Consider the following 25,726-nt stretch of genomic DNA (forward strand, 5'->3'; position numbering starts at 1 on the left):
CCCTGCTGGGAAAATAATGATTATTTTCTCCGGAAAAAAAAAACTATAGAGATTGGTTGCTTTCCCCCCATACATGTGCTGAACAACAACACATAATCACCTGTCAGTATAACACAATACAGTTTGACAGCACCACAGCCTTCAGCTTTCAGAAAGATCATACAGTCGAATATTAAAAAAAGTTCATTAAGGCAGGATATATTGCAGGACTGTTGTCTCTTATTAGTTTCAGCTAGGTGTACCTAATAAACTGGCAACTGTATTTGTCAGGTCTTAAGAACATACACAATACATTTTGGGAAGAGATTTTAAATGAAACACTGAAATTCCGAATTATAAAGCAGCAGTTATATTGACATCTCAATGAGTGTGCATGTAAAGGTTAGCCCAAATTTCCACTAGGATTATTTGCTACAAAATATTTGTTGGGGTATGCCTTCTGGGTCTTATGTTAGTGTGTTGCTGTCTCTCCACCCATGTCTGCCTGTCTGTCTTCCTGTCTGTCTGGTGACAGCAGGAGACATCTTCCCTTAGCAAAGCCATCTGACTCCAGTCTGTATCGCTTAAACAAGCTTGACTGGAAATGAGTGCAGACAAAACGGGATTGTCTGGCCTGCTCGATCAATTAGGACAGAGGGAGCTGCACAGAGAAAGCATGCGGTGTGGCACGGCTTTCAGCATCCTCAGAATTTGTATGAAATGTTAAGTGCATTTTAGAGAGCATGCCAGACAAAACATTAATCTCAGATGAAACCAAATCCCTTTTACGGGAACCATCATCTGACCCCCAACGCCCCCACACACCTTCCCATGTAGGATCCAAGATCTAGACTGAAGTTTGACTTGAGGGCTGACAAGAAAATAAGATATTTCTCTCTCAAATTATTCTCTCAAAATACAAGAGACATAGATGATAAACTGTGGAGCTTCAGGGGAGGAATCTTTGCCAACATCTCTCTTTCATTCCAGCTCTAACTCTATGTAATTGGAGGAGAATGAGAAGAATATACTATATATATATATATATATATATATATATATATATATATATATATATATATATATATATATATATAGAGAGAGAGAGAGAGAGAGAGAGAGAGATGTTAAAATACCATTTGTTCCTGATACTGATTCTGCATACACACATATGTTCACTGGCTAATAGAACATAATAATAATAATACATGTATATATATATATATATATATATATATATATATATATATATATATATATATATATATATATATATACAGTATGTTATTGATCTGTCTGTGCTTCACCTACTTCCCAGATATGTTGTTTACAAGTGTGTTTTGGAAGCCTTAGAGACGAATGCTATTGGATGTGAAACTTCGCCATCATTGAGGGTTTAGTAAATTGAAACCAAGGGTGAAAGAGAGAGGAGAGGAGGGAGAAAGGTGGAGGTTTTGTCCTGCGGTGCTGTGATCAATCTTTTCCCCCAGCATTCTGTTACAACATGCAGCAAAACCCCTATCCATCCATTCCCTCCACTGTGGTTAATTGGGATTGAGGGAATTTGGGAGGCGAGTGATCTTTATTCAGATTGAATGAGCTAAAATGAAAGGTTTTATGTTTCCCCCAAAAGCAGTTTTAGATAGAAATATGTAAACTCTACTCGGCAACCAAGATAAATAAGCTCAAATATCAGCTGAATCTGAGAGACCATTAAACATGGCACATTTCTCACTGTCGCCCTCTGTTCATGGGACCAGAGTAAAAACTAAGTGTGAATATGGATGCACGTTATTTGAACCCATTGGAAACCACTTGACTTTTTGAAAACGAAAGGGAGCCATTTTCATTTTCGGCATGACAGGATGCGTGACCTTCAGCAGCTGCAACAGCTTACTGATGCAGCAGCATCAGCGACAGTAAAGGGTGTCCTCCACGTGTAACACACATATTCTGTAAATAAGAAGTGAACGTAGTCATGGGGACGTCACCCATCGGTTTGTAGACTGCCGCGAGTTTGATCATTTGGTTTTGATCATTTGGTTTATGGCCGTCGTCATCTTGACTTTTTTGCAACCGGTGAACGGAAGTGACCATATTTGGAATGCGGAGGAGCGACATAATCAGTGGCGGTTGTACATGTAATTACGCCCCGGGCGAGTCTTCCCCTGCTGGCCAGTAGAAAGAATCCCAGTTTTAAGCCACTTCCACATTCATTGGCTTCACTCGGCAGAACCAGAAGCTGCTGCCTGGTCACACAGATGGATGATGGTCATCTTTATTGTATGAACTCCTGCTGAGATGCAAAAATGTGTCCAGAAAGAGGGGACCGATGGGAGAGATGGAGAGATGGAGAGAGATAAAGGAGTGCACTAGAAGGGACTTGGCAGAGTATGAGGTTATTATGAGTGAAAACATTTTTGTCAATGAGTGTGATTCGAGGGTGTAACTACAGGGAAATCAAGAGCTCCCCCTTGTCCCTCTGACTATCTACTATCTAATAAAAGCATAACATGCCTCCCAAAAAACAAACTTTTTTTTTCAAGCTTTTGTCTTATGATGGCATGATGGGGATTTTCAAACACATTGACTTGGTTCAAAAGTTTCATTTATGTCACTTCATTATACTATCTGTATAATTATTATGTTATGGTCCACAGTCATTTCTCCATCACGGTTTTGTGATTTCATAAAGTGGTGTCCCATTCCTCATACAGTAAACCTTACACTCTCCTTTATTTCATGTATTTATGTTATATGTTTGGATGGCTTTGGTATTATCCAGTTTGTCTTGCTTCTTATATGCCTAAAAATGTCAATTGAAACAAAAGGGAAGCATTTAAATAAAGTGATATGTGCCTAACATTTACAAATGACCTAATCAAAGGTACTTTCTTGTAGTTCCACAACTAATAATGCATTTTCTATTCTAGCTTGTCACTTCCCTGACTCTATTGATCAGACAGGGAGTATAAAATGTCAGCTTTGTGTTGATTAATCTCTCGTTGGAACCTTTTTGTTTTCCATTTGAAAGTGTCAGGTTGGATTCTCTTCAATGGCTCTTTCTGAGCTTTCTGACATGTCCATGCCCAAAACAGATGACGATGCATTTTGTTCTATTTTGACAAGAGAATACAATAAGCCATATGTACTGTAGACTGGGAGTTACGTGGCAGTCTGTGTGTGTGTGTGTGTGTGTGTGTGTGTGTGTGTGTGTGTGTGTGTGTGTGTGTGTGTGTGTGTGTGTGTGTGTGTGTGTGTGTGTGTGCGTGTGTGTGTGTGTGCACATCTTCCCGTGGTTTCCTTTCAGACCACGGAGAGTGTGACAAATGGATGTGTCAGACCTTGATGGAGCACTGTGATTGCTCTGCTAGCACAAAGCTATTACAAGACTATAGACAACCCCCCAAAAAAATCCTGTTTCAATCAACCACACATGATCTGGGAGACAACGAACAAGGTTCAACTGTTGATAGAAAGAGTTGGGCTCTCATCCTGAAAGATGATCATTTTCTATTTCAGAATTTAGATATGGAAGCATTTCAGAAAGATGAAATCAGATTTGTGTAAAAAAAAAACTTTCTCCAGAATTGTACTGTTTAAAACAATTACATAAAAACCATGAAGCCTTACTTTCCACCAAAATGTAGACACATCCAATTCTCAAGATATGTAGAATGTAAGAAGTTCCAGTGCAGATTTCTAGAACCTTAAAAAATATTAATAATACCTAACTCTTCCTACACCACACTGAAACGATTGCTCAAATCAGACTCAAAAGTCAGCGATGTTATAAAGATGGCGTGTCATTTAGTGGGATTATGTACATGGAGCTTGTCAGGCCTGAAAGGCATTAGAATAATTGGAAACAAAAGACATATTTTAAAAGGATTTATTACAACGTCGAAATAACATAGCAGAAAGCCTCTACTCATCTACATCACCAGAATCAGTGACGTGATCATGTGTGACTTTAGCAATGTGACCATCTACAGCTAAATCAATAACACATGGGCGATAATTCCTGGTTGAATCTCTCACCAGCAATACCGTTTTTTAAGTCTGGAGGAAATTATAACCAACACCTAAAGTACTTACCGCTAATACTTCCAAGTTTCTTCCATGTAAGGTCTTTTTAGGGGCTGTGATCAGCCCGAGTTTAGATATGGAATACATTAGAAATGCAACAGTGTCACTGTAATGTTGTTTTTCTGATGCAAGTCAAGTGAAACAGACAGGAGTAAAACGCCTAGTGGAGATAAAGCACTGTGACCTTGAGCAGGGGTTTCTCTATCTGGGCAACCTCGTTCTTCTTTAGGAGTGCATGTGCACGTGAGAGAATGTGAGCAATAGCGTGTCGGTGTGCGAGCATGAACAGAAAGATAGAGACGGCAGGACACTGGTGACGTTTGAGAAAGAAAAGAAATCCCTGTGTACCTGAATGTGTAAGAAACAGAGAAATAGCAATGTTTCTGTGAGTGTATGAGCAGACTCTACCCATATTACAGATCATACTATCCTGCCTACCTGACTGACTGTAGTACAGTTTAAGAATGCAAAGTTTACCAAACAATTTGATTATTTTGTATATTAGTCCACCATGATGATTAAATATCATAATAATAATAATTATAAAACTGAATGATCATAATAGTCAAACGTTTTTCAGGAGTTCCAATTGTTCCAACATGTTTCCATATCGTGATATTAAAAGCCATTTTCATCTTTCTGAATGTATATGACCAACTATGAGTATCTTATTGGCTGCCCTACTGTCTGACTACTGTATATACATTATGCTAATTTGCTTGTCTGTGCTAATACATGATTGACTGCTTGAGTACAGGTATAACTCAGTAACTGCTTGTTTCACTACCAAGACAGAATTAATGTTTTTTTCTGGCTTTAACCTCTCCCTGTCCCACTCTCTTTCTTTCTCTGTGTCCATCTCCTTTTGGCTGTGTTTGGAGTTTTCTGCCAGCATTTGTCAGCTCATCTTAAAACAAACGCACACACACACCAAGATTTTTCCCTTCCAGTGCAAACGTCAATATGCAGCAGAGGTAGGACGAGGAGAGAAGGAGAGGGGATAAGGGTTGTCACACTAGAGGAGGGTGGGGAGAATCAGAAGACACGGGGAAGAGAGGACAACCGAATGGCGAGACCAAGGCAACTGAAGAGAGAGAAAACTACACTTGCCAATTCCAAAAACCAATGTGTGCGGTCATGATTAGCTGCTCACATCGCCAGAGAAGACCACAAATCTGTTAGTCTTGTGGAAATGCAGTTACAGAAGGCTTTTCTTACAACAAACTGTTGTTACAACAAACTGTTGTAAGAGTAAGTAACCCAAAGGCTCATTTTGGACTTTGGGTTACTTAAGGCAATATTTTCAATTAGATACAGCTGCTATAATCTGCCATAATGTGCCTGTGGCTCCATTTGTCATTTCAGTCAACGGAAGTGTTATTCGGCTCCAGAAAACCTGCTGCTTGTTTGTTTTGTGCAATGCTCTTTTATAAAACATAACAAGGAAAGGATCATATCAGGGTATTTTAGAAACTATAAAACAAATCTAAAACGGAATCACCTGTCAGAACCCGACACAATCATAAGTGTACCCGGTACATAATAACGTTTTGAAGATATTAATGCATTCTTAGAGTCAACTGAAGCACACATGAGACCGAAGCTATAGACTTTTAATGTAAAATTCCTTTCCTGTGTTTCTGGGAGCTTATTAACAAATCCTGCCCATTTCTGCCCTTGATTGGCTGGTACTCATGGTTTACCATGGTTGGATTGGTTAGGTTTAGGCATGAAGGGTGAGTTTGGTTCAGGTTAGAATATCAGGGTAAGCCAATCAGAGGCAGAGTAGGTTTGTATTGTATTAAGACACTATTTTTCAAATAGTATTAATATGAGCTCGTATCTAGAAATGTCTTTATCTAGACTGAACTATTGACCTGTTTGTATTCGAAACATAATGTTCAAGATTTCCAGAGCTTTCCACTCTTCAAAAGAAACACAAGCCTGTCTGTCGAAACTCTGCCTGTCTTCCAGCAACAAAATATTCAATTTTTTTCTGCTACTTCCCATATTCAAGTATTCAGCTCCTGCATTCAGCAAGGCGCTAATAACCTCCTCACTCTTCCCTCCCTTATTTTCTCCTCTAGTTCCCATTTGCATCCATCCAGTGTCTCGGTCCCCCTCGCTTCCACTGTCTTCCTCTAACTCAGCCACACTGTATTCCTCACATGCTGAGGGTAAGCCCAAAAAGCTGTCAGAATATGTTCTGCTGTCAGCGAGACGCCGAGTGGGAGCGCATTAGATATTGGCCTCGGTGTGTCCCTGACAAGAAACAAGCCAATTAAGGAATCCCCCGGCACTGCTTAAGCCCGGTTATGGCAGAGGTCCCTGAGACGAACACTGGTGTGCTAAATCATCATACCTTTTTTATATTAGAGCCTCCGTGGGGAGAAGTGGAGTGATTCTGGATTATTCCCTTCTTTTTTTTCTCCATTTTGCAGCGCTGTTGGCCATCACTCAGCAGCACGCCTTAGAGAAGTTTATCTGAGCTATGAAGGACACTGAAATACAGATATCCCTCTCCCTCCTCCTCCATGTTGTCCAGGGCTCACTCTCAAGGCTAATAGTATTAGGGATGCGGGAAGTACTTTGAGATAAGCCTCAGGTCGTGTAGTTGCAATCAATTACTGTGGTTAAATATTGCAATAAAAAGATTACGGATTAGTATTGGGGTAAAGTAAAGAGGCTTGAGAGGGCGTGCAAATGCTTTCTCGAGTGTGTAAGCAGTTGAATGTGTGTTTGATGTGTTACTCATCTTCTTCACTTTCTCTCGTTACATCCAATCACTCCCCAGCATGGCCTCCAATCTTTCTCTATCTCTTTCTCTTCTCTCTCTCTTTTCAGCCCAGTCTCTCCCTTCCCAGTACAGCCCCCCCCCACACACACAAAAAAAAAACTCAACGCTTGAATCTGACGGGAATCCTCTGAAAACTTTCCCCTAAACTGACAGCCCTATTTGTTCAGAGGACTTTATGTCAACTAGCGGCTGCCTGAGCTTACTCATGTTGTATTGGGAGAATGATAAAGAGAGCTGGTATTATTGTGGTGCATCATCACTCAACAACACAGTGGGAAGCTGATGGCCAAAGCTACAGTAGCAAAATCATAAATGATTTGGAATCCAAAACTCTATGGATACTATGCTTTGCTTCCCCAGTCTGTCAATCACAAGTCCATTCGTTCCTGCTACAGCGTCCTGCTTAGAGCAATGTGAATTAAATGGTGTAGTTTTTGTTCAACAGTCATAGAAGAAAAGGATATATGACATATATTGTATGTACAAACAGCCCTTGTAACACAAAATTCTTCCCATTCCAAGTAGAATTCTAATACGTTTTAAGATACGATGCCTAGCAGATTTTTATAAAAATAACGTTTTTAATGGAATTAAACCATTCTCACTGATTCATCTTACTAGCCACATTTGCAATCAAGTTTCAATTGTTGCTGCCTGTCCTGAATGTTGGGACTTTATGGCAACCATATTGTCAGGAGGGTAAGACACAAGTACCGTCAATGGAAGAGTCCAAGCAAGTTTAGCAAAGAGGCCTGTTTTCAGCAGCAGCTGACAAAAAGAAGACACATGTAAATATTTAAACGCAGTTACATGTATTTATTTTTCATTCAAAATCCTGCATCATATCTACATTACAGGTGACTGTGATGAAAAAGTAGGTGGCTGATGTTAAAGAAAACTCCCCGCTTACATAATGCTGTGTTTATATGCCCCCGGTAGATTTGACTTATTAGCTGCTTGGGATCTCTGACAATAGATAAAAATAGGATTATTCCCTCCCTTTATAATGGACAACCATCACTCTCTGTGGTCCAACCTGCCAATGCTCAGATGCCATTATGATGTCAATGAGTGAAAACAAAAGGCAACATTAGGCCTTTTTAATCCCTGAAAGCTGTTTCATGTAATTTAATAAATAAACTGTTCCTCTCCCTGCTCCCCACCCCCACCCCCACCCGCCACTGGGAAATGACTCATGCATATTTCAGCAGTGTGTCTGCCCATTCTGAGTGGAGCTTATTGTGGCTGCATGCAGACGCCAAATCAACCCTCTTTTCCTTCTCCTCTCTCCTGTTTCTCTCTCATTCACCCCTCTGACGCCCTGCTCTTCATCACTCTTCAGCATTTCAGAACATGGAGAGACAGACTGAGAATAGAGACACACACACATCTTTGCCTCATGAAAACAACCTCCCTACATCTTTTCCACTGAAGAATCCACTTGCCGTTGGGGTTCTCAAGCACGCACAATTATGAACTTTTACTGGAGGGAAACTTTGCAGAGTCCTTGAAAGACAGGATATAGATCAATTGCTGTTCAATATGCATGAATCTAATGAGTAAAAGCTTTGAGGGTGAATGCTTTTTCCCACATTGAGTAAAGTCATTAACAAACATAACAGTCCTCCGTGCATGGATTCCTCTTGTGGGCCAATTGAAACAGGTATATTTACCTTCCAAACAGAGCAGGTAAAATAATCAAAGGGCACCTTCCAGTGAAGGCTGGGCACGACCAAGACGTATGATCGTGTTTACAGTGTGTACACATCTGTTTGCAGCTTTCCTGTTTTTGAGCTGGAGACGCCTGGGGTGTGGAACTGTAGGGAAATACATTTGTGATGAGGGAGACCAAGCACAATTATTTAATTGATTGAAGCGTCTCATTCTTTTCCTTTCATTTTCACTTTAATGAAAACCATTCCCAGGCAACTGAGATAATTATACGGTAAGTATGCCCATAGCGAGGAATTCATAGTCCAGCACTACTAACACACTCTTACTTTACCCAGACCGACAGCTAAACCTTACCTTTAACTTTTACCATGTATACAGTGTCTCTCAATTGGAAAGATGTGGCATTTGTCAACATTTAAATCACAAATTGGATGTAAATATAAACGTTGCAAAGTACTACAGCCCTAATTATGTAGATTAATCAAATAATCAATATAACATTTTTTAAAAAAGTAGGCTAAAAGTACACAAATAAACAGCTTTTCCCAGTGACAAAAAAGTTTCCATCCATTTTACATTTTGGTTATTTGGCTGAGGCTCTATACCTGCAATATTTGACAGAGAGTAAGCTGCTTTAGGGCTTCTGTGTCTTGCTCAAAGGCACTTAAAATATTTTGGGATTATGCAGAAGGGATGAGAGAGAGAGAGGGAATGCACACCAGTGTTGGAGAGGTGCTGACCACGGTGTAAAACAACGCCACAATGTCCTGAGTTTTAACTGGCAGGCCACCACTGTCTAGCCTATTTGTGGTTAACCTTCCTCTTCTACAAAACCACTCACCTTACTCTCTTTACAAGAGTTGTTTACTGGCTTTTGATAAAAACTCATCCATAAATATACACCCCAATTTCCACTTCACCTTCAAATTTATATCATACGACCAGCTATATTCCTGGCAAACTCATCATCAGGTAATCATGTTGGAGCAGTTGAAATTATTTTAAGGTATGCAACGGGCAGGACTGACTGACAGCGGTTTGTATCCAGAACTCAAACCAGTGTGCGACTCTGATAGGCAACTACATGGTGTGCTGCTGTATCGGACTGATACCAGGCTGTGTCTAATATGGTGGGGATTGACTTCCTCTTGCTGGCTCCCTGGTAGTGAGGGGGATTTAAACTATTTTACCTCCCCAGATCTTCACACCTTCCCTCAGGCCCTTTCACCTCGATGCCTTAAATATTAATGGTAAATCGGAGGATAGCGGATGAGTGAGGATGGGAGCGGGCTGACAGCTTAATCATGGCAGCAGCAGCCTCCCTCTCTCCTCTTCCTTAATGCTGTGGGCGGCTGTCACCACGACCTACATGATGTAATCACCTCCATAACCCTGATATGGGCCACCAAGGGCCTTGCAGGGAGATATAGAGAGACAGAGAAGGGCTAGGGGGACCATAGAGATCTTCCAGCAGAGGATCATGTAAAGTCAAAACCTATGGAGACTTTATGTGGTAAGTCTGGAGTTGTAAGGGGAGTGGAGGATGGAGGAAACACTGCATAGCTCAAAAAAGAAAGAAAGAATAAATTGTGCTTACTGCCACGCCTCTAAAACACTTAAACACAACCTAAACAAGAGGAGGACCTGTTAGATCTGTCACTGTTGCTTCTTTTCCCATAATCAGGCTGCTTGCAGTCATTTATCTTGTTATTATTTCCTCATTTGGGGGAGTTTTTCCTGATCCAATGTGAGGTGCCGGGACAGGGATGTTATGTGTACAGATTGTAAAGCCCTCTGAGGCAAATTTGTATTTGTGATTTTGGGCTACATAAAATAAACTGAATTGAATTGAATTTTACAGTCATGATAACCATTTTGACTATCGCATTCCTGTGAGATGGATGGAGCAGTGAGTTCAAGATGAACTCCTTCTTGAAAGTTGGGGTTTCAGCTCATTATTGTGCTATCTTTGCACTACTTTGTGTTGGCGGTACTGCCAGTAAATACTTTGAGCCATTGTTTTTTTTTTACAAATACAGGTTTATAGCACAGTCATTGGATCTTAGCATTGTGTTCTGGGGACTAATATTCACTCATTATTTTTTCTTTTGGAATTTTATTATGTGTTTTGGCGCTACAGAACCCATCATGCTTTGGGTGGCACACTAGCACGAGCTCACACTGTAAACACAGAAAATTCTAAACATAATTTTTCTCCTCAACAGACTTATTTACAAATCTTTATTATGTCATGAGAGATCACAACTGATAAAATACAACACGGATCGACACTGCACCCACAAGCAGTAAGCTCATTGAGTAAAGCACTTGACATTTTGAAAGACACTACATAAAAGAAGGTTAAAGCTCCAGGCATTTTCCTGGCAATAAACGATGGATTTGCTCCACTTCTACCCAGCGAAAAGAGGGAGTTAAACATGGTCAAACAACGACTGCTTATAGTCAGAGTTGCATGGACACAGTTGGATAGCCACTATCCTGTAATCATTCTCCATCTTGAAGTGGACTGTGCCGTAGTTAAAAGGTATGGAGACAAGAGCAGGACAATGGAGGTGAAGAAAGAGGTGGAAGTAGGGCAATTCTGCATTTGTTGTTCACTATATAACATCAGGACAGTTTCTATCACTCCCTCTGGGATTCTGACAGAATAGAAAGAGAGAGGTTTTGATGCAACATGAAGGTTTGGATCTGAGGATACCACAGTTTGTTGTCAGCACATCTATATTTCATTATTATGATACCTTCAGTTTGGCACTCGCTGCAGTTTTAAAAGTTTAGATTTTCAGTCGGACAAGATACTTTTGAAGAGCTGGAGGCATTTACTGCCAAAACAAAATGGGAATACTCTTTTGGGAAATTGACTAACCAAAATACAGAATAAGGTACAGGCCATGCAGCTATACTGTCTCTATAACTACTGAGAGACAAACAGAGGTGAAAGAAAAACTTGAACACTACGGTTTTGCAATATACATTTAGCTTTGTGAGCATCGGCTTTCCTTTGGTTAACATTAAAGAGGCAGTCAAATATTTCTGAAGCCCAATTGATAGGAAGGATTAAACAGCATAGGGGAAGATTCCTTCGAGACCTTGTTCATTATTTTCTTAAAGTTACAGGATTTCCCATGAGGACTAAGGGGTCTAAAAAATACCAGGATGTGAATATAAAACAGATCACTGCTACCCATTCTGACCAGTTCAAATCAATATAATTGATGTCATTGGTGCATATATGGTCATGCATTTTGAATAAGGCGCACGGAAAAGTTAGCTAAGGTAAGAGTCGCTCTCCTTACCCCGTTTATAGGATACGTCTTCCATCCAAGCTCTCCAAGCACAGACGTTGTATCCAGCAGCACAACTGAAATGGGAAAAAGAGGCAAGGAAAATACAACCATTAGCAATCTGTCAAAACACAAAAAGTCCTATTTTCACACGGAAATTGAAATATCAGTCATACGCGTGATCATTTAGACATTTTTTTATATTAACAGAAATGAGTTTCATGGATGAATATTTATGAGCATGGCGGCGTATACAGTCGGAGCAACATTTTTACCACTTGCCACACAATTTGTGGACTGATGGATTACAGTCAGATTGCAGTCAACAGTCCATCCCCTCCCCGGCCATCCCTTTCACAGCTTTACCCGATCTCATTAACAACAACACGATTTTCTCCTGAGTCTGTTTAAGAGATGCAATCAGGGATAGATATATCCTCAATTCCTCTTAGTTTTGTTTCATTTGTTTCTTTATGCAAAATATGAATCAATATCCTCGTATGGTTTTTAGGTATGTATATTAGAGCTTTGGTATTAATATTAATATACAGTGACATTAATATTGGTTCAGCATGATATCATTGGAAGTTGAATTTAACCTTGCAGGTAGTGTTAAAAAGGCAAAACAATTTTACACTGGAACTATTACCATCCTCGACAATATTTTGTCTTGTCCTCAAGGAAAGAATATTTAATAATTCAGGAGGAACGTGTCTCTCACAAAGACAAATAATTCACCGTGAAAAGGAGCAGACATGGCTTCCTGGATTTACCTTCAGTGTGATGCCAATATAACTCCACTAAATATAAAAAATGTGTTTACCTACACTTGTGACAACATTAAGGAATAGACAGTAGACACAAATATTGTTGAATTTTCAAAATCCATACATATTACATGTGTATGGAGCCCATCCAGTTACCTTGTCACATGTGCCAAATGTACAGTATGTGTGAAAATACCGTTATGTCCCAATTGTGTGTGGATGAACTGCATTATGAACAAAGTATAGGGAACCAGCTGGTAATCAGGGTCAGAGTGATAGCTGGCCGAAAAACAACAGCACTAGACTCAAGAGGCTCGAGTCCAAGCCAATCATTGGTCTCACGTGCTGAGTCATCAACAATCTCATCTTTAAACTTGTCTTTGAGTAGCCATTGACTTCGATCTTAAATGTTAAGCTGTGAATCCCACATGCTTTATACGGACACTGATTTCTGACAGATCATAGTGTGCTCTTCTTCTTGGGTAGCGACTGAGTTTTAAGTATCAGTCAGTCAAGACTGTCCACTTAGAGCTCTGTAAGTGGTCCTTGGGGGATAATTATGCCGACTCAAATTTCTATCAGTGGATATATTTCCTGACTAAATCTCCATTGATATCACTGCTTTGGGATAGATAGTTATAACAACTGAATGTACATCAAAGGAAGTATTACTTTCAATTCTTTTGTATTATCATTTACAAATTCAAAGTGATATTTGCAAATTAAGTGGTACCTGTGAAATCACTCTGACAAGATCAAGGCGAGCATAAAGGAAGAAGGAACAGTGTTGATGCTCTCTGTTCCCGAGCTGCGAGCCAGTACACCTTTGATGGAGCGTGGTTGACAGATATTGTCCAAGCATCTGCTCACTGAGCTTTTTCATTGTGCGTGCGTGTCACATACAACTAAATGCTCCTCCACTTCCATCTCCCAGAGAACTGGTATGTGACACACAACATAGTGTGACATCTGTTTTGGATCGAGTCAAACAGGTGTACCACAACATCCAAGAGTCAAGAAAAACGTCCAGGATACGACACCCCCGAGTTGTTATAAAAAAATACAGATTGATGCTCCCGGTGTCAGAATGGTTGTACAGCAGGCAAATGTATAAAAAACAGCTGCAGAAAATGCTTATTTATTCCGTGATTTTGTGACTCTGTATATGCAAGGTGCTCTGTAACAAATACAGTATATTCAAATATAACAGCTGCTAAATGATTTACAAAATATTCCTTAAAATATTTAGTCAAGAATACAATATAACCTGTTTCTATATGAACTTCTGCCGTAGTCTCGTCCATTATTTGAATAAAAACAGGTGTTTTTCACTGTGGGATACAGGGACAGAGACAACTCTTTCCTGGAGTTCCATTTGTCCAACAGTAAAATGAGGAATTGTTCAAAATCTGAATAATTTATGAAAAAATATCCAAATTATGGACTTATTACAACCAGAATAAATCTAACCTTTGGCCACTAGGGGCAGCGCAACAAGCTGTAAACAATGACATATCATCACCTTTAAAATTAATATGCATGGAAAACTTGTTAGCAAACAGTTGCCTATTTATTTACACATACAGTATAGTAAATATTAACTTGCATTAACATTCATTTGGAAATGTGATTCTGGACACCCACTGCATGGGTGTACACTAAGTCTTGAGGGGCATATCTGGCTGTTTAGCACCTATACACTCATCTATGTTCAGTAGCCAGTTGCTAATTGGTGCTGAGTAGGTCGTCGACAATGAGTTCATTAGAGTTCTGTTATTGAAAATAGCTGCCTGCTGGAAAGTGAACCAAAGCAGTACAGTTGCCAGAAAAAAAACAATAGGATGCTTAAAACATTGTATCCATTGTTAATATAGAATATTGATGATACTTTATTATTCTAAATAATACTGGTTGATGGTTTAATTGATATTAGCATTTAAGAAAAAAGGGAAAAAAATATATGTATCGGAAATGTTAAATCCTTATTTTACTACTTAAGCACATACTTTTTGCCCGCTGTCTCCTTTCCCCACCAACCAAACATCCATTGACATATGCAAGGAGAGGTAAACGCAATGAGCTGCTGAGGTCATGTTAATGGAGCGGGAACTCCTTGTGTGCCAGGGAATTTATTCTAAAACATAATGGTTATGTGTGCTTCCTGTAACCTGGGCTATAAGTGAGGTTTTTAAGGAGAGAGAAATGTGCTTTCCCTTAAATTTAAAGGCAGCGCTATAGAAATGTTATCTGTAAAAATCCATATTCTGCGTGAATGACTGACAGCTGGGAATTGGACAAATCACATTCCCTAAGCAAAAGAGAGGACTCCAGGAAAGAGACAGACATACTGTGCAGCAAGAGTAAAAGAGAAGAGAGCGAGACAAGTTTGTGCAGTAGTTAACATTTGACTATTCATATCTAAGGCCTGAGCACTTAGCATTTTGAATAAAACCAATAGATTTTCAGTAAGGTTTGTGATTAATGTTATTCAATTATGATAATTGGCCTAAACCCTGTCATTGGGGCTGACATAAAACACGGCGACAAATACACAAATTATTATTTTCACTTTCGTTCACATAGCGAGACAAAGCGTTTAGCCTTGGCAGAGTTCTGAGCTCTCTGAGTGATTTTGTAGTTTTTTGTAGAGGAAATTAGAATTTCAATTGGCTTTTTGTTAGACCATATGACATTAACTGCTCATGATACCTACCCAGTTATTCTTCTCTTAACTCCAGACAACTTGAAGTCATAAAGTGTATTAAATCATGTACTGCAGATGATATTTCCTACTAAAGACTTTACAAAAGCAAACAGCAAGTTTTATGAAACCTGTTGAGTTATATCAATGTGAGCCTAAACTGTCAAAAATGGACATTGATTTATATGAAAGCGTAGCATAGGTTGACTCAAGATGATTCTAGTGATTGACTATCCTGTCCACCACAGCAAAGAGAAGTCGACATGCAGATCTTTTCATAGTCTTCTTCCAATCTTGCCAAGCTTTGCCAGCTTAGTTTAATATTTGTGTCTCTGTCTGTGCCATGTCAGTGCCAGTGCCATGCTGGACGCTGGCAATGCAATGGTGTTAATGGACATCATTAGACTACTGTGAGCAGGTAAGCACTAAGCAGCACAGTCCCTGGATGATGGCCTAATTACTGAGAATTGGCCGCGTTACTCACTGCAGTGAGCGGTTTCACACTTTGCTATAAATAAAGAACAGCAGATGTACATTAGGAGGCGGTGTGGAGAAGGATCCAAAAGAGGAATTTGCCCTGTTGGGTCAAAACCTTATTTTCAAACTGTATAAGAGCTAAGAAATAACTTTGGGTATTTGCAAAATGTGTACAACGCAACAAATTGTGTCCCGGGGACGGGCCCAAAAAACAAAATGGGCAAAACGACATGAAACAGAATCAGGTAAATAAGTGGAAGAAAAAACTCAAGCGAAAAGAGCAAGACTGAGCAGACAAATCCCAAAAGATCTGGGGAAAAACACAAAGACAGGAAGTCAAACACACACAGGACAAAAGAGTCAGGGAACAAACTTTACCAAAACCAAAATCATGACATACTGTATATTGACGTGTGACAGTACACAAGTGCATGTAGAAAAGACAAAAAATAGTTTGGGAATGAAACGCGTCTGGTGTACTTTGTATTGACATTAGAGGAGTTACAGGTGTGACATAACAACAACAACTGAAAACTATTTATTAATTAAAAAAACATTACATACACAGGCACTGTTCGTGCTGGCTGGGTAAACGTCTACTGAGCCCTCCTCTCTCTTTCTCTCTCTCTCTCTCTCTCTCTCTCTCTCTCTCTCTCTCTCTTCCTCCATAGAGTTATCTTTCAGCGAGGCACCCACAGACCCTGCCTGGAGCTGAGGGTCCTTTGGGACTTCCACTGGTTGGATATAAATAGAACATGAGCTGGCCAGCTCATAAATATATGACGCTACAGTAGAATTATGACATCTCCTGTCTGGCCTACAAGCTTCTCAGTCCACACAAACACCTCAAAATAACTACAGCCCGCACAAAAGACCCAAAGCCAGTCTGAACCAGTGTTACATCATGTAAATTAGAATTGGGAAAAATTTGAGTGTCCAGACAAAGCTGATATCAGCTGAATGCAGGTGTAAAGGCTATATCTTCACCTCGTTCAAGAAATCCTACAAAAATGGTGCTTCTTGGTGGGTGATGTGTTATAATGTGTCTCAACAGGACTGTCCTATGTTAAAAAGGCATGAGTTTAGTGTGGCTCTTAAAGCATCCATTATTGTGGCTGAATAGGTACATTTGCTTTTAGCAGCACATTGGTTTCTTTTGTGGAGAAATGTCCTATGTTGAAAAGGCATGAATTTAGTGTAGCTCTTAAAACATCCATTATTGTGGCTGATTAGGTACATTTGCTTTTAGCAGCACATTGGCTTCTTTTGTGGAGAAAGATGAAATACATTTTTTTGATATGCTGAAGAAATGTTTTTTGGTGATTCAAAAAGAAAAGAAAACCTTACTTCCGAACAACACCATTTAGTTCGCAGGCTCTCTACCCATTCCGGTAAACAGCAAGTCTAAAGACAAACAACAGCATTTGATGAACAGAGTCTTGTGAAATTGATTTTGGTGAGTATTTAAGTGGGGATGGCACACTGTCGTTTAGTGGTGTAAACAAAGTGCTGGGCTCTCAATAGAGGGAATGATATGCTGTGTAATGGAAGACTATCCATGGCAAAGGAAACCTGACAGGCATGACACGATTTTCAACACTCTCCACTCCCCACTAAGAACAAACAATCAACAACCAACCCGTTCTCACCCCTCGGTCTCACAGCTTGATCAGTGGCCCTGATACACAGTGTCTGTAGCGACGCACTGCTCCGATGTCAACCCACCTGCATCATTATTAGATGGTCAGAAAAACTGACTGATTTGAGAGCGAGAAGTCTGCTAAGGGCGTGTGGAATGTTTGGTGGATGGGACAAACAAACACAGGACTTTCACCCACGAGTTCGCTGTTAATGTCCGGTGTGAAACATAGTTTGTGAGCTCAGTCGCTATAGTCACATGACTCTTTCCACATTTGTTAGTCACGTGAGCCGCTAGAGTCCCTGACTCTTTCCCAAACTGATGCTAAAGGGGTACCGAGGGTGTCATCTGCTGTAAGTGTTTGGAAGTGAGAGATTAGTAAAGGGAATTAATACCAATAACATGTGAATCATCTATTCAGCACTTAAGTGCTGCTACAATGTTAAACATGAGCATGTTGCAGTTATGGCCAAACATCGGCAATGAAAACAGGTGTTTTTAATCTGCTTTCAAAGGCAAAACACCTGTGGTATCTGTGGCAGTGGCATCATTGATTAGAGTGCAGTTACAAGGGCTCACAGAGAGCAACAGCAGTCTTCAATGAGATGAGCTTTAGATCACATTGTTTATATACAGTAGTGTATATGTATGTTACTCACAAGGAAAATAACCTTTTGCAATTGCTTTTCCAGATTTGCTTACAGCAACGGACAGCTTTTCCATTATTAATTCATAAAAATGACAAAATGAAACAGCATTTACTGAATCATATTTGTTTGACTCTTCGTGAGTAATAGGAGTTATTTTACTCAAGTGTAAAGCATGTGCAAATGGATCTCCATAAAGCTCACATACGGCACAGCTCAACAATCGTTATCTTAATGCAGGAACGCCGAGCCCTCACACGACAGTCTCCCGTGTAAAATCATTGCAATCTCTCTCGGTAGGGGACCTTCTTGGAAACACATTTTATTACATGTAGCAGCACGTGCTTCACTTAATGTCGGGTATAAACTGAGGGAACTTAAACTTGGATACAATTACATTTTACTGCCATAACAAAGCTTACTAGTACATGCACCATTGTTGTACATATAGGAAGAACATCACAATGCAAACACTAGTATTGAATTGCTTGTTCCTGAATTAGTTTTCAGAATAAACCCCAATGCATGCATACTGAAACTGATTGTGAAAATAATACAGTATATATACACACTGTGGCTTGCGAGTCAGAGGTGCGGAGTGAACATTTTTGCGGCTGCAGTGAATTGACTGATTGATTGATTTTCCTTGACAGCACACTTCTGGTGACATCTTGTTAATCTCCAGCAGTGATGCTGATCTTGCTGCTGTGCGGGTGGTTCCAATGAGAGCAGAAGCTTTATACGGCCATCCACATGAATACATGCAAAAGCTATTATTTGGATGATTTTTTTCAAAGATCCATTTGAGTCTTGCAATCTATATTTGTAAGCAGCCCAATGGCCAGTTTCCTCTAATGTGTTACTAACTTGCTTTAAAATTGCAACGATCCAGCAGTGTGTCATTAGGATGCAGTTGGCCCGAAAATAACAGTCACATGTGGTGCTTTGATCCTTCTCCCATTTCCCACGGATTGATTGTTTTCTTGATTTTTCATGTCTGAATCTGAACAATGTCAGAAGTGTGAAACAAAAGCATCTTCTCTTGATTCGCTGGGTATGAGCAATCTTCTGCCCGGAAAAATTCTACAGGGGCTCAATAAATCAGGTTATAAAATGAGATCTGTGAATGTTAATTATAATAAATATAACTGCTGCCGACTTCACAAGGGAGGAAATTGGGTATAAAAAAAATGCGAATAAAAGTAAAGATTATGGGAAGAGATCTACTGATGGGGAAAACAGCCTTGTTCAAATTGGGCAGTGAGTGAGTAGAGCTTTGTTAATAACTGTCTGCAATCCCAGTAGGGTTGATGTGAGGGATTATCTGATGTGTTGCTGTGAACGGAGGCACACAGGCGAGAAGCAAAAGGTGATTGTTTTTTTTATTGTTCTCCTAACAGCTGACATCTTGCCCAATTGTGTCTGTGAAATCCCGAATCTGTTGAGTTCTGTTTGTCTGTGTTCATACATATCAAACTACAATAAAAACGCCCCCCGTGTAATGTCACCCAGCAGGAAAAACAATGTACTTACTATACTTGTTTATCTTTTTATGGTCATGAGGTTGCTGCATGATCTCAACATGAATCGGGTGCAAAGGTGGAGAAAGACACTTGCATTCATGCCCTTGTGCAATTTAGTCTCCTCAATAATCACGCAAGCCCAACATTAAATTGCCCTCAACAAGCCACATAGCTGGAACCTGAAATGATTTGGGCAATTGCAATAAATTGAGAAACCAGCGTGATGTGGCAAACTGAGAAACATAAATATATATTCTGAGCTGCACCACCCTGTGGTGGACAAGGACCTGGTCCCAGATCAGTCAATATGAGAAACTAAAGTACAGCAGAAAGCAGACATCAGTTCAATCATTCAATCTGTGGCAGAGAAAAACACAGAGCGAGGCTGTTATGTAGCAGCTGTCTTGGCAAACATGGAGTTGCATCGCTCTTATTGAACTGAGAGAACAATAAAATATAACCTGGGGGGCAGATCCCGCAGTGTCCCGCACAATCAATAAGACTATTTTAAACCTCACTGATGCTGCGGCTGTGTGTGTGTCTGTGTGTGTGTGTGTGTGTGTGTTCCTCTGTGGCTCCATGCACACTCACACACACACACACACACACACACACACACACACACACACACACACACACACACACACACACACACACACACACACACACACACTCACACAAGCTTATGCAGAAGAAGTGCACGTGCAGGAGCGGTGTCCTGTGTGTACAATGACACCTTGCCACTGCACTCACACCACATGAAGACATAATGTGCATTTAAGAGCAACACAAAGTGCACACACAAGTACATTTACACATGCACATGCATACGCTCTCGCGAATAAGTGCATCTTTGGCCGCTCAGAACCTCTTACTGTGTCTGTACAAAACATGCACTCGAGTCTGCACTCAAACAGGCGCATGCATATTCTCACTCTGTCACCCACTTAATGATTCAATCTGTGGCTGCTCCGTCTTACTGTCTCCTGTATCTCTCTCTCTCTCTCTCTCTCTCTCTCTGTGTGTGTGTGTGTGTGTGTGTGTGTGTGTGTGTGTGTGTGTGTGTGTGTGTGTGTGTGTGTGTGTGTGTGTGTGTGTGTGATGCAGAGTGAGTAATTATAGCAGCCACAGGTATGTCACTTCAGCAGCTGATTTCCAAAAGAACTGTATTTCATTTTATTATCGGTTTCAGTGTTGGGATAAAAACTGAGTTGAAGTTGATTCCCCATCGAACTGCACTGGGAATAAATACACGTTTAATCTGAATCTGGACACTGTCATGGTGTGCAACGTAGTAATTATAAGAGATAATATTTGATTTCACAAACAAAACATTGTTATAGACAAAGTTATCACTGTCTTTGCGCACTACTTGAATATCACTAGTGCAGGACCTTTTCTCAGGGACACTGCTGCCGTGATGTTATCGGTTCTTTTGTGGAGTCTGTTACTGTAGTGGTTCTTGCAGTGGTGAAATGAGAGAAAAATAAGTTCAGGTGGTAGCGAACCATTAAACTCACCTTGGTTGCTGTGGCTGAAGCGAGTGAGGGAAAATCCAAGAAAGATTGAAACGAGGAAAAATCTGTTTCCAAAACTCATGTCTGCTGCAACATTGATCACCGGCCTAATACGAGGTACTTCTAGCCGAGAGGTAAAGTGGTCACAGAGAAGCGTGTCTGGATCCTCCTCAAGCACCGATCCACTGGTCCTTACATTCGGTTCCGGTTGGAGAAACCTGCCGGCTGACGGAACACAACACGAGGAGATCCATACCTGCAGGCGGCGGCGATGGCGATGGCGCGGAACGGACAGATTTTGGGATAAAGTGGCGAAAATATCGGAAGTGAAATCAAAATGTCCAGACACGTGAGAAACACCTATAGCTCGTGATAACTTTGCAGATCTCCCATGGACTTCAGTCGCTGGTGTTGCATTGTTTCAAAGACACTCTAAAAACGTCCTTGTCAATCTAGCGCGTCTCCGGAGCGCACAGAGTCGTGCCAGAGTTTAGAAATCCTGTTCGCACAGCGATGTGGCGGATTACCAGTTCACTAGCAGTTCACTACCTGGTCCCTGTCCGTCTCCAGCTCCCTGTCGGTCTCCAGCCCGGTCCGCTGCAGCAGCGAGATGGGGCCGGTGAGCAGAGAGATGATTTGGGATGCAGCGAAGGAGCAGCTGAAGCGGCGGCTACGGTGAGAGGCTGTGCGCATCTGTGCAGGGTGCTCGGCACTAGAGGGGGTTAGCTGACAAGGCAGTGGCGTGTGTGCGTGCGCGCGCCTGTGTGTGTGTGTGTGTGTGTGTGTGTGTGTGTGTGTGTGTGTGTGTGTGTGTGTGTGTGTGTTATCTCATTGGTTCAAGTGCAGGGCTTCCCAAATTGTTCCACAATGACCTCGATATGGTAAAATAGACTCGTGATAGGATGTTTTCCCCACCTGAGAGAACATGCTGTGAGTACCTGTTACTATGGAATGTGACATGTTCCCGAGGTTGTAAAATATGGTGAATTAAATAACAGCAATGTTTAACTGAACCCATTGAGATAAATGACCAATTAAAACACAATAATAGCAGACGCATTCAATTAAATTTCAATTCAATTCCTATTGTATAGCCCCAAAATCACAAATTACAAATTTGCCTCAGAGGGCTTTACAATCTGTACACATACAACATCCTCTGTCCCGGCACCTCACATTGGTTCAGGAAAACTCCCCCCCCAAAAATACAGAATTAACAACATAACAGAGTTACAGCACATGTAATGCATATGACAGAAATGATTCATATAATGAGAGGAGTAGGCATGATGAAACAGTTAGAACTACCAAAAATAGCAACAGCATTCAGCTGCAGCATTCACTCTAATCTACTGTGACAGCCTCTTTTACCTGCAGTTGAGGGGAAGGTTCACCATGCAGACACATTCTGGGACCGTGAGTTATGAACATTCCCAGTGATTTATTGGTATGTGCACACATTGTTGATTCTTTGATGAATCAAACGATATAAACAATACTAAATGATGAATCGACAGTCAGTTACTAATTCAGTACAAATTGTCCAATTCAAAATGTGTCGTCTGATGAATCCCTCACTTAAAGTCATAATGCACTTTTTTCTCTCTAAGGGAACTGTTTGGGTCACACTTAAGCCTCTGTTATACTTTCCACTAGGTTGGCTGCATAAGCCGATATGGAATTATGATGAGTAGTTTGGGTCTTTTATACTCCCTGCGGCAAACCGTCATTCTCAAAGTTCTCAATTTTCTCTGCCCAAACGACTCTGCATGGTTGGAAAATATATATGTGCACGGACGAGTGAAACCCTGCCACTCTGAACCCCCGCAAAGGGCCATGTCTGATGGTGTGAAGTCACTTTGGTCATGCAGACACTTGTGACCTTTGCAGATGCAGCAAGCATACAAATCACGCTTTACTTTGTATTCATTGAAATAACCTAATACAGGATTTTGTATTTCATTGAGGCCCATCAAGTTCAATGCTATTGACAACATATGAACGCAACATATGAACACTCCAAAACAGTTTGAGAGCAATGCAGTTAATCTCCTCAAAACCTCGGCATGTCTCTACAACACACGTTGTCTCGGAGGAAGTGCAGCTCCACATCCACACATTTGCAGTGCCTCCGTGAACTGCTCTGCTTGCCAAGCGGCCAATGTCAGCCAAGATTAGGGAAGGTCTTCTTCTCATCTTCATGGACGTCTCATCGAGTGAGTAAGCAAACCCTCCCCAACCTGACCGGCTTAAACAAAGCAATGCTGGCTTCTGTGATGAGACCCAGTCAATCAGGACGTAGAAACCGCTTCATGTCAGCACAGAGGAGGTAAATACATCAACATCGCAATCTGTCACCACCACTTAGCTCCCAGCCAATCACCAAACAATGCAGAGAAGCTGCCAAACGACTACTGACTTTGTGCTGCGCAATGTGCAAACACATTGGAGGACGGAGGGTTGTAGAGTAGAATATATTGACCACAGCGGCCTGCTTGTGTCTATTGTAGCTGGGTGGAGGCTGCACACTCTACAGAAATGGATGAAGCTATTAACGTCACCGGTCAGATGTATGGCAGCTATAAAAAAGATGGCTAAATGTTGTAGAACTGTTAGACTAGTGGCAAAAGTGTATTCTAAGTCCGTTCACACTTCTGCAACATATTAAATGTCAGCAAATGTTTGCCTTTGTGCATGAAATTGCCTATTTTCCATATACTATACTATATTTTGTTGACGGTTTAACCAACTTCTTATTTTACTGATCCTTTGGCTATTAGGATTATCATTTCCATATGAATGCATGATGTACTACTGTACTTCCTACTCTATTTCTACTCATACTACTGCAAAAAAAACAAACAGAACATATTGCTGATGACTTAAATCACCACTCATGCCTGGAGAGGATGATAACGGAGCAAAAAGGGCAGACTGTTGAGAGGAGGTCCTCTACTGCCACCCCCCGCCCCCATGCAATGATTTGGTTTCTTTAGCTGTAATGTTGGCCAATGAGGTGTGACTGTAGTGTACAGGGGGCCTAACTATGAGCTATGAGTCCCCGTGTCCAGAGAGAACAAGCTCAGTCCATCTGTACTCATCCCAAGCAAAGAACTGGAACAAGACGACATCAGCACAACTGACAGAGACAATGAGACTTTATAACGCTGATAGCTTCACTAATGTTCTGTCCCAATGTAGTGCCAGCCCATACAGAACTGCCCCACACGTGGATTGAATCCAAGCTGTTCAAAACCCCGCCCTAAAGGAGAATCTCACCCCGAATGTTTCTCAGGATGAAAGAGAGGAGGAACACGCACTGCAGTGCTGCACAGTGAAAAGAGAAATAGTTGCACAATCCGAGCCACGATGCAAAACGGTGTTTAATAATTTACCAATGTTTTGACATTTATTGGTCTTCTTCAGGGTATTGAGGGACAAAAACAGCTCCACAGGCATTCAATATGGGATAAGACATGTGGGCTCAATCATGGGGAGGGAGGAGTGTCCTTCATCACATATTGTCGGAGGATTGTCGTAATTTTTTTCAAATGTATTAGAAAAACAGTTTGAGCAAAATACTTCTCAGAAAGCTCTACCTTTCAACATCTAAAAAACAAACAAGTGTCTACAATGTAGGCTTAGAAAGTCACACAACATCAGGAGAGACATAACACTATTTAAGATAAAAACAGAACACCCTGGCTCAGACTGGAAACCTCAAGGGAAATAATACAGCAAATAAATGTAGAATAAACAAGGTTATTTAAGTGATATATCCAACAAGCTTGTGTTTAAAATCGTTACATTTAAGACTACTGTTGTATTACTCACAGGGGACATATCTGTAATTCACTTAATGGTGATTTAAAACCCTGACCTTTAACAGAGTTCATCGTTTATTAGGTCATGCCTGATGTTGATAGATGTCTTGCCTCTGTCTTTAAACTTTTTTTCTTTTTTCTTATTCTATAAAATGTTTTTAAAATATTTAATATGTTCTAATATATTATTATGTCTATCCCTTGAGGTCTCCACCCATTCAGAGCCAGGGTGTTCTGTTCCTAAATAATAGTATGTCTCCCCTAATGTTGAGTGTCTTTTTAAGGCTGCATTCTATACACGTAGCTTTGTTGATATTGATATGCGTGACACCTGTGCCATGATGCTGACGATGTCTCAACGAACTAAATTGTCAAAAAGAATATCAATTGCTCCACTTAATTGCCTCAACAGACCCAAAGGCAGTGACAAGACATGTCTTTGAGAAAGTGGCCATCACTCTAACCTTACATTAACATTTCCTCTCTCCACCTCGACACATCTGGAAGCAATAAGTTCAGACATGATGCCTGGGGTTACTGATAGTCTTATAGTGGATGCAAATGACAAAAAAGTACATTTGAGGTAGAAACTTACATTTTATGGGTGCTAGTAGATACAGGGCATACATATTTTTATTAAAAAAATATCTTTAATTATCATGCCATAAGAGTTTCTTTAAATTTGAATTATTCTGTCTGAATAATAAGTGAATCAGTGAATTTCAAACAGCTAATACGAACCATCCAAAGCTGTCCACTAAAACTCTAATAGAAAAAGCAACAATAA

General features: G+C 40.6%; 1 protein-coding gene across 1 annotated transcript in view; it reads right to left on the reverse strand.

The window, feature by feature from the left end:
• The window catches only part of epha6 (eph receptor A6), a gene marked incomplete at both ends in the record, with an annotated part of 144,097 nt that extends 122,900 nt beyond the window's left edge, over nt 1-21,197 (reverse strand). Inside the window, 2 exons of the mRNA XM_079231029.1 lie at nt 11,857-11,921; nt 21,119-21,197. Of these exons, the coding sequence (XP_079087155.1) occupies nt 11,857-11,921; nt 21,119-21,197 (144 nt within the window). The remainder of the gene's footprint in view (nt 1-11,856; nt 11,922-21,118) is intronic.
• Nucleotides 21,198-25,726: the final 4,529 nt, after the last annotated feature.

This window comes from Taurulus bubalis (assembly GCF_910589615.1).
Source record: "Taurulus bubalis genome assembly, chromosome: 15".
Classification (NCBI taxonomy): Eukaryota; Metazoa; Chordata; class Actinopteri; order Perciformes; family Cottidae; genus Taurulus; species Taurulus bubalis.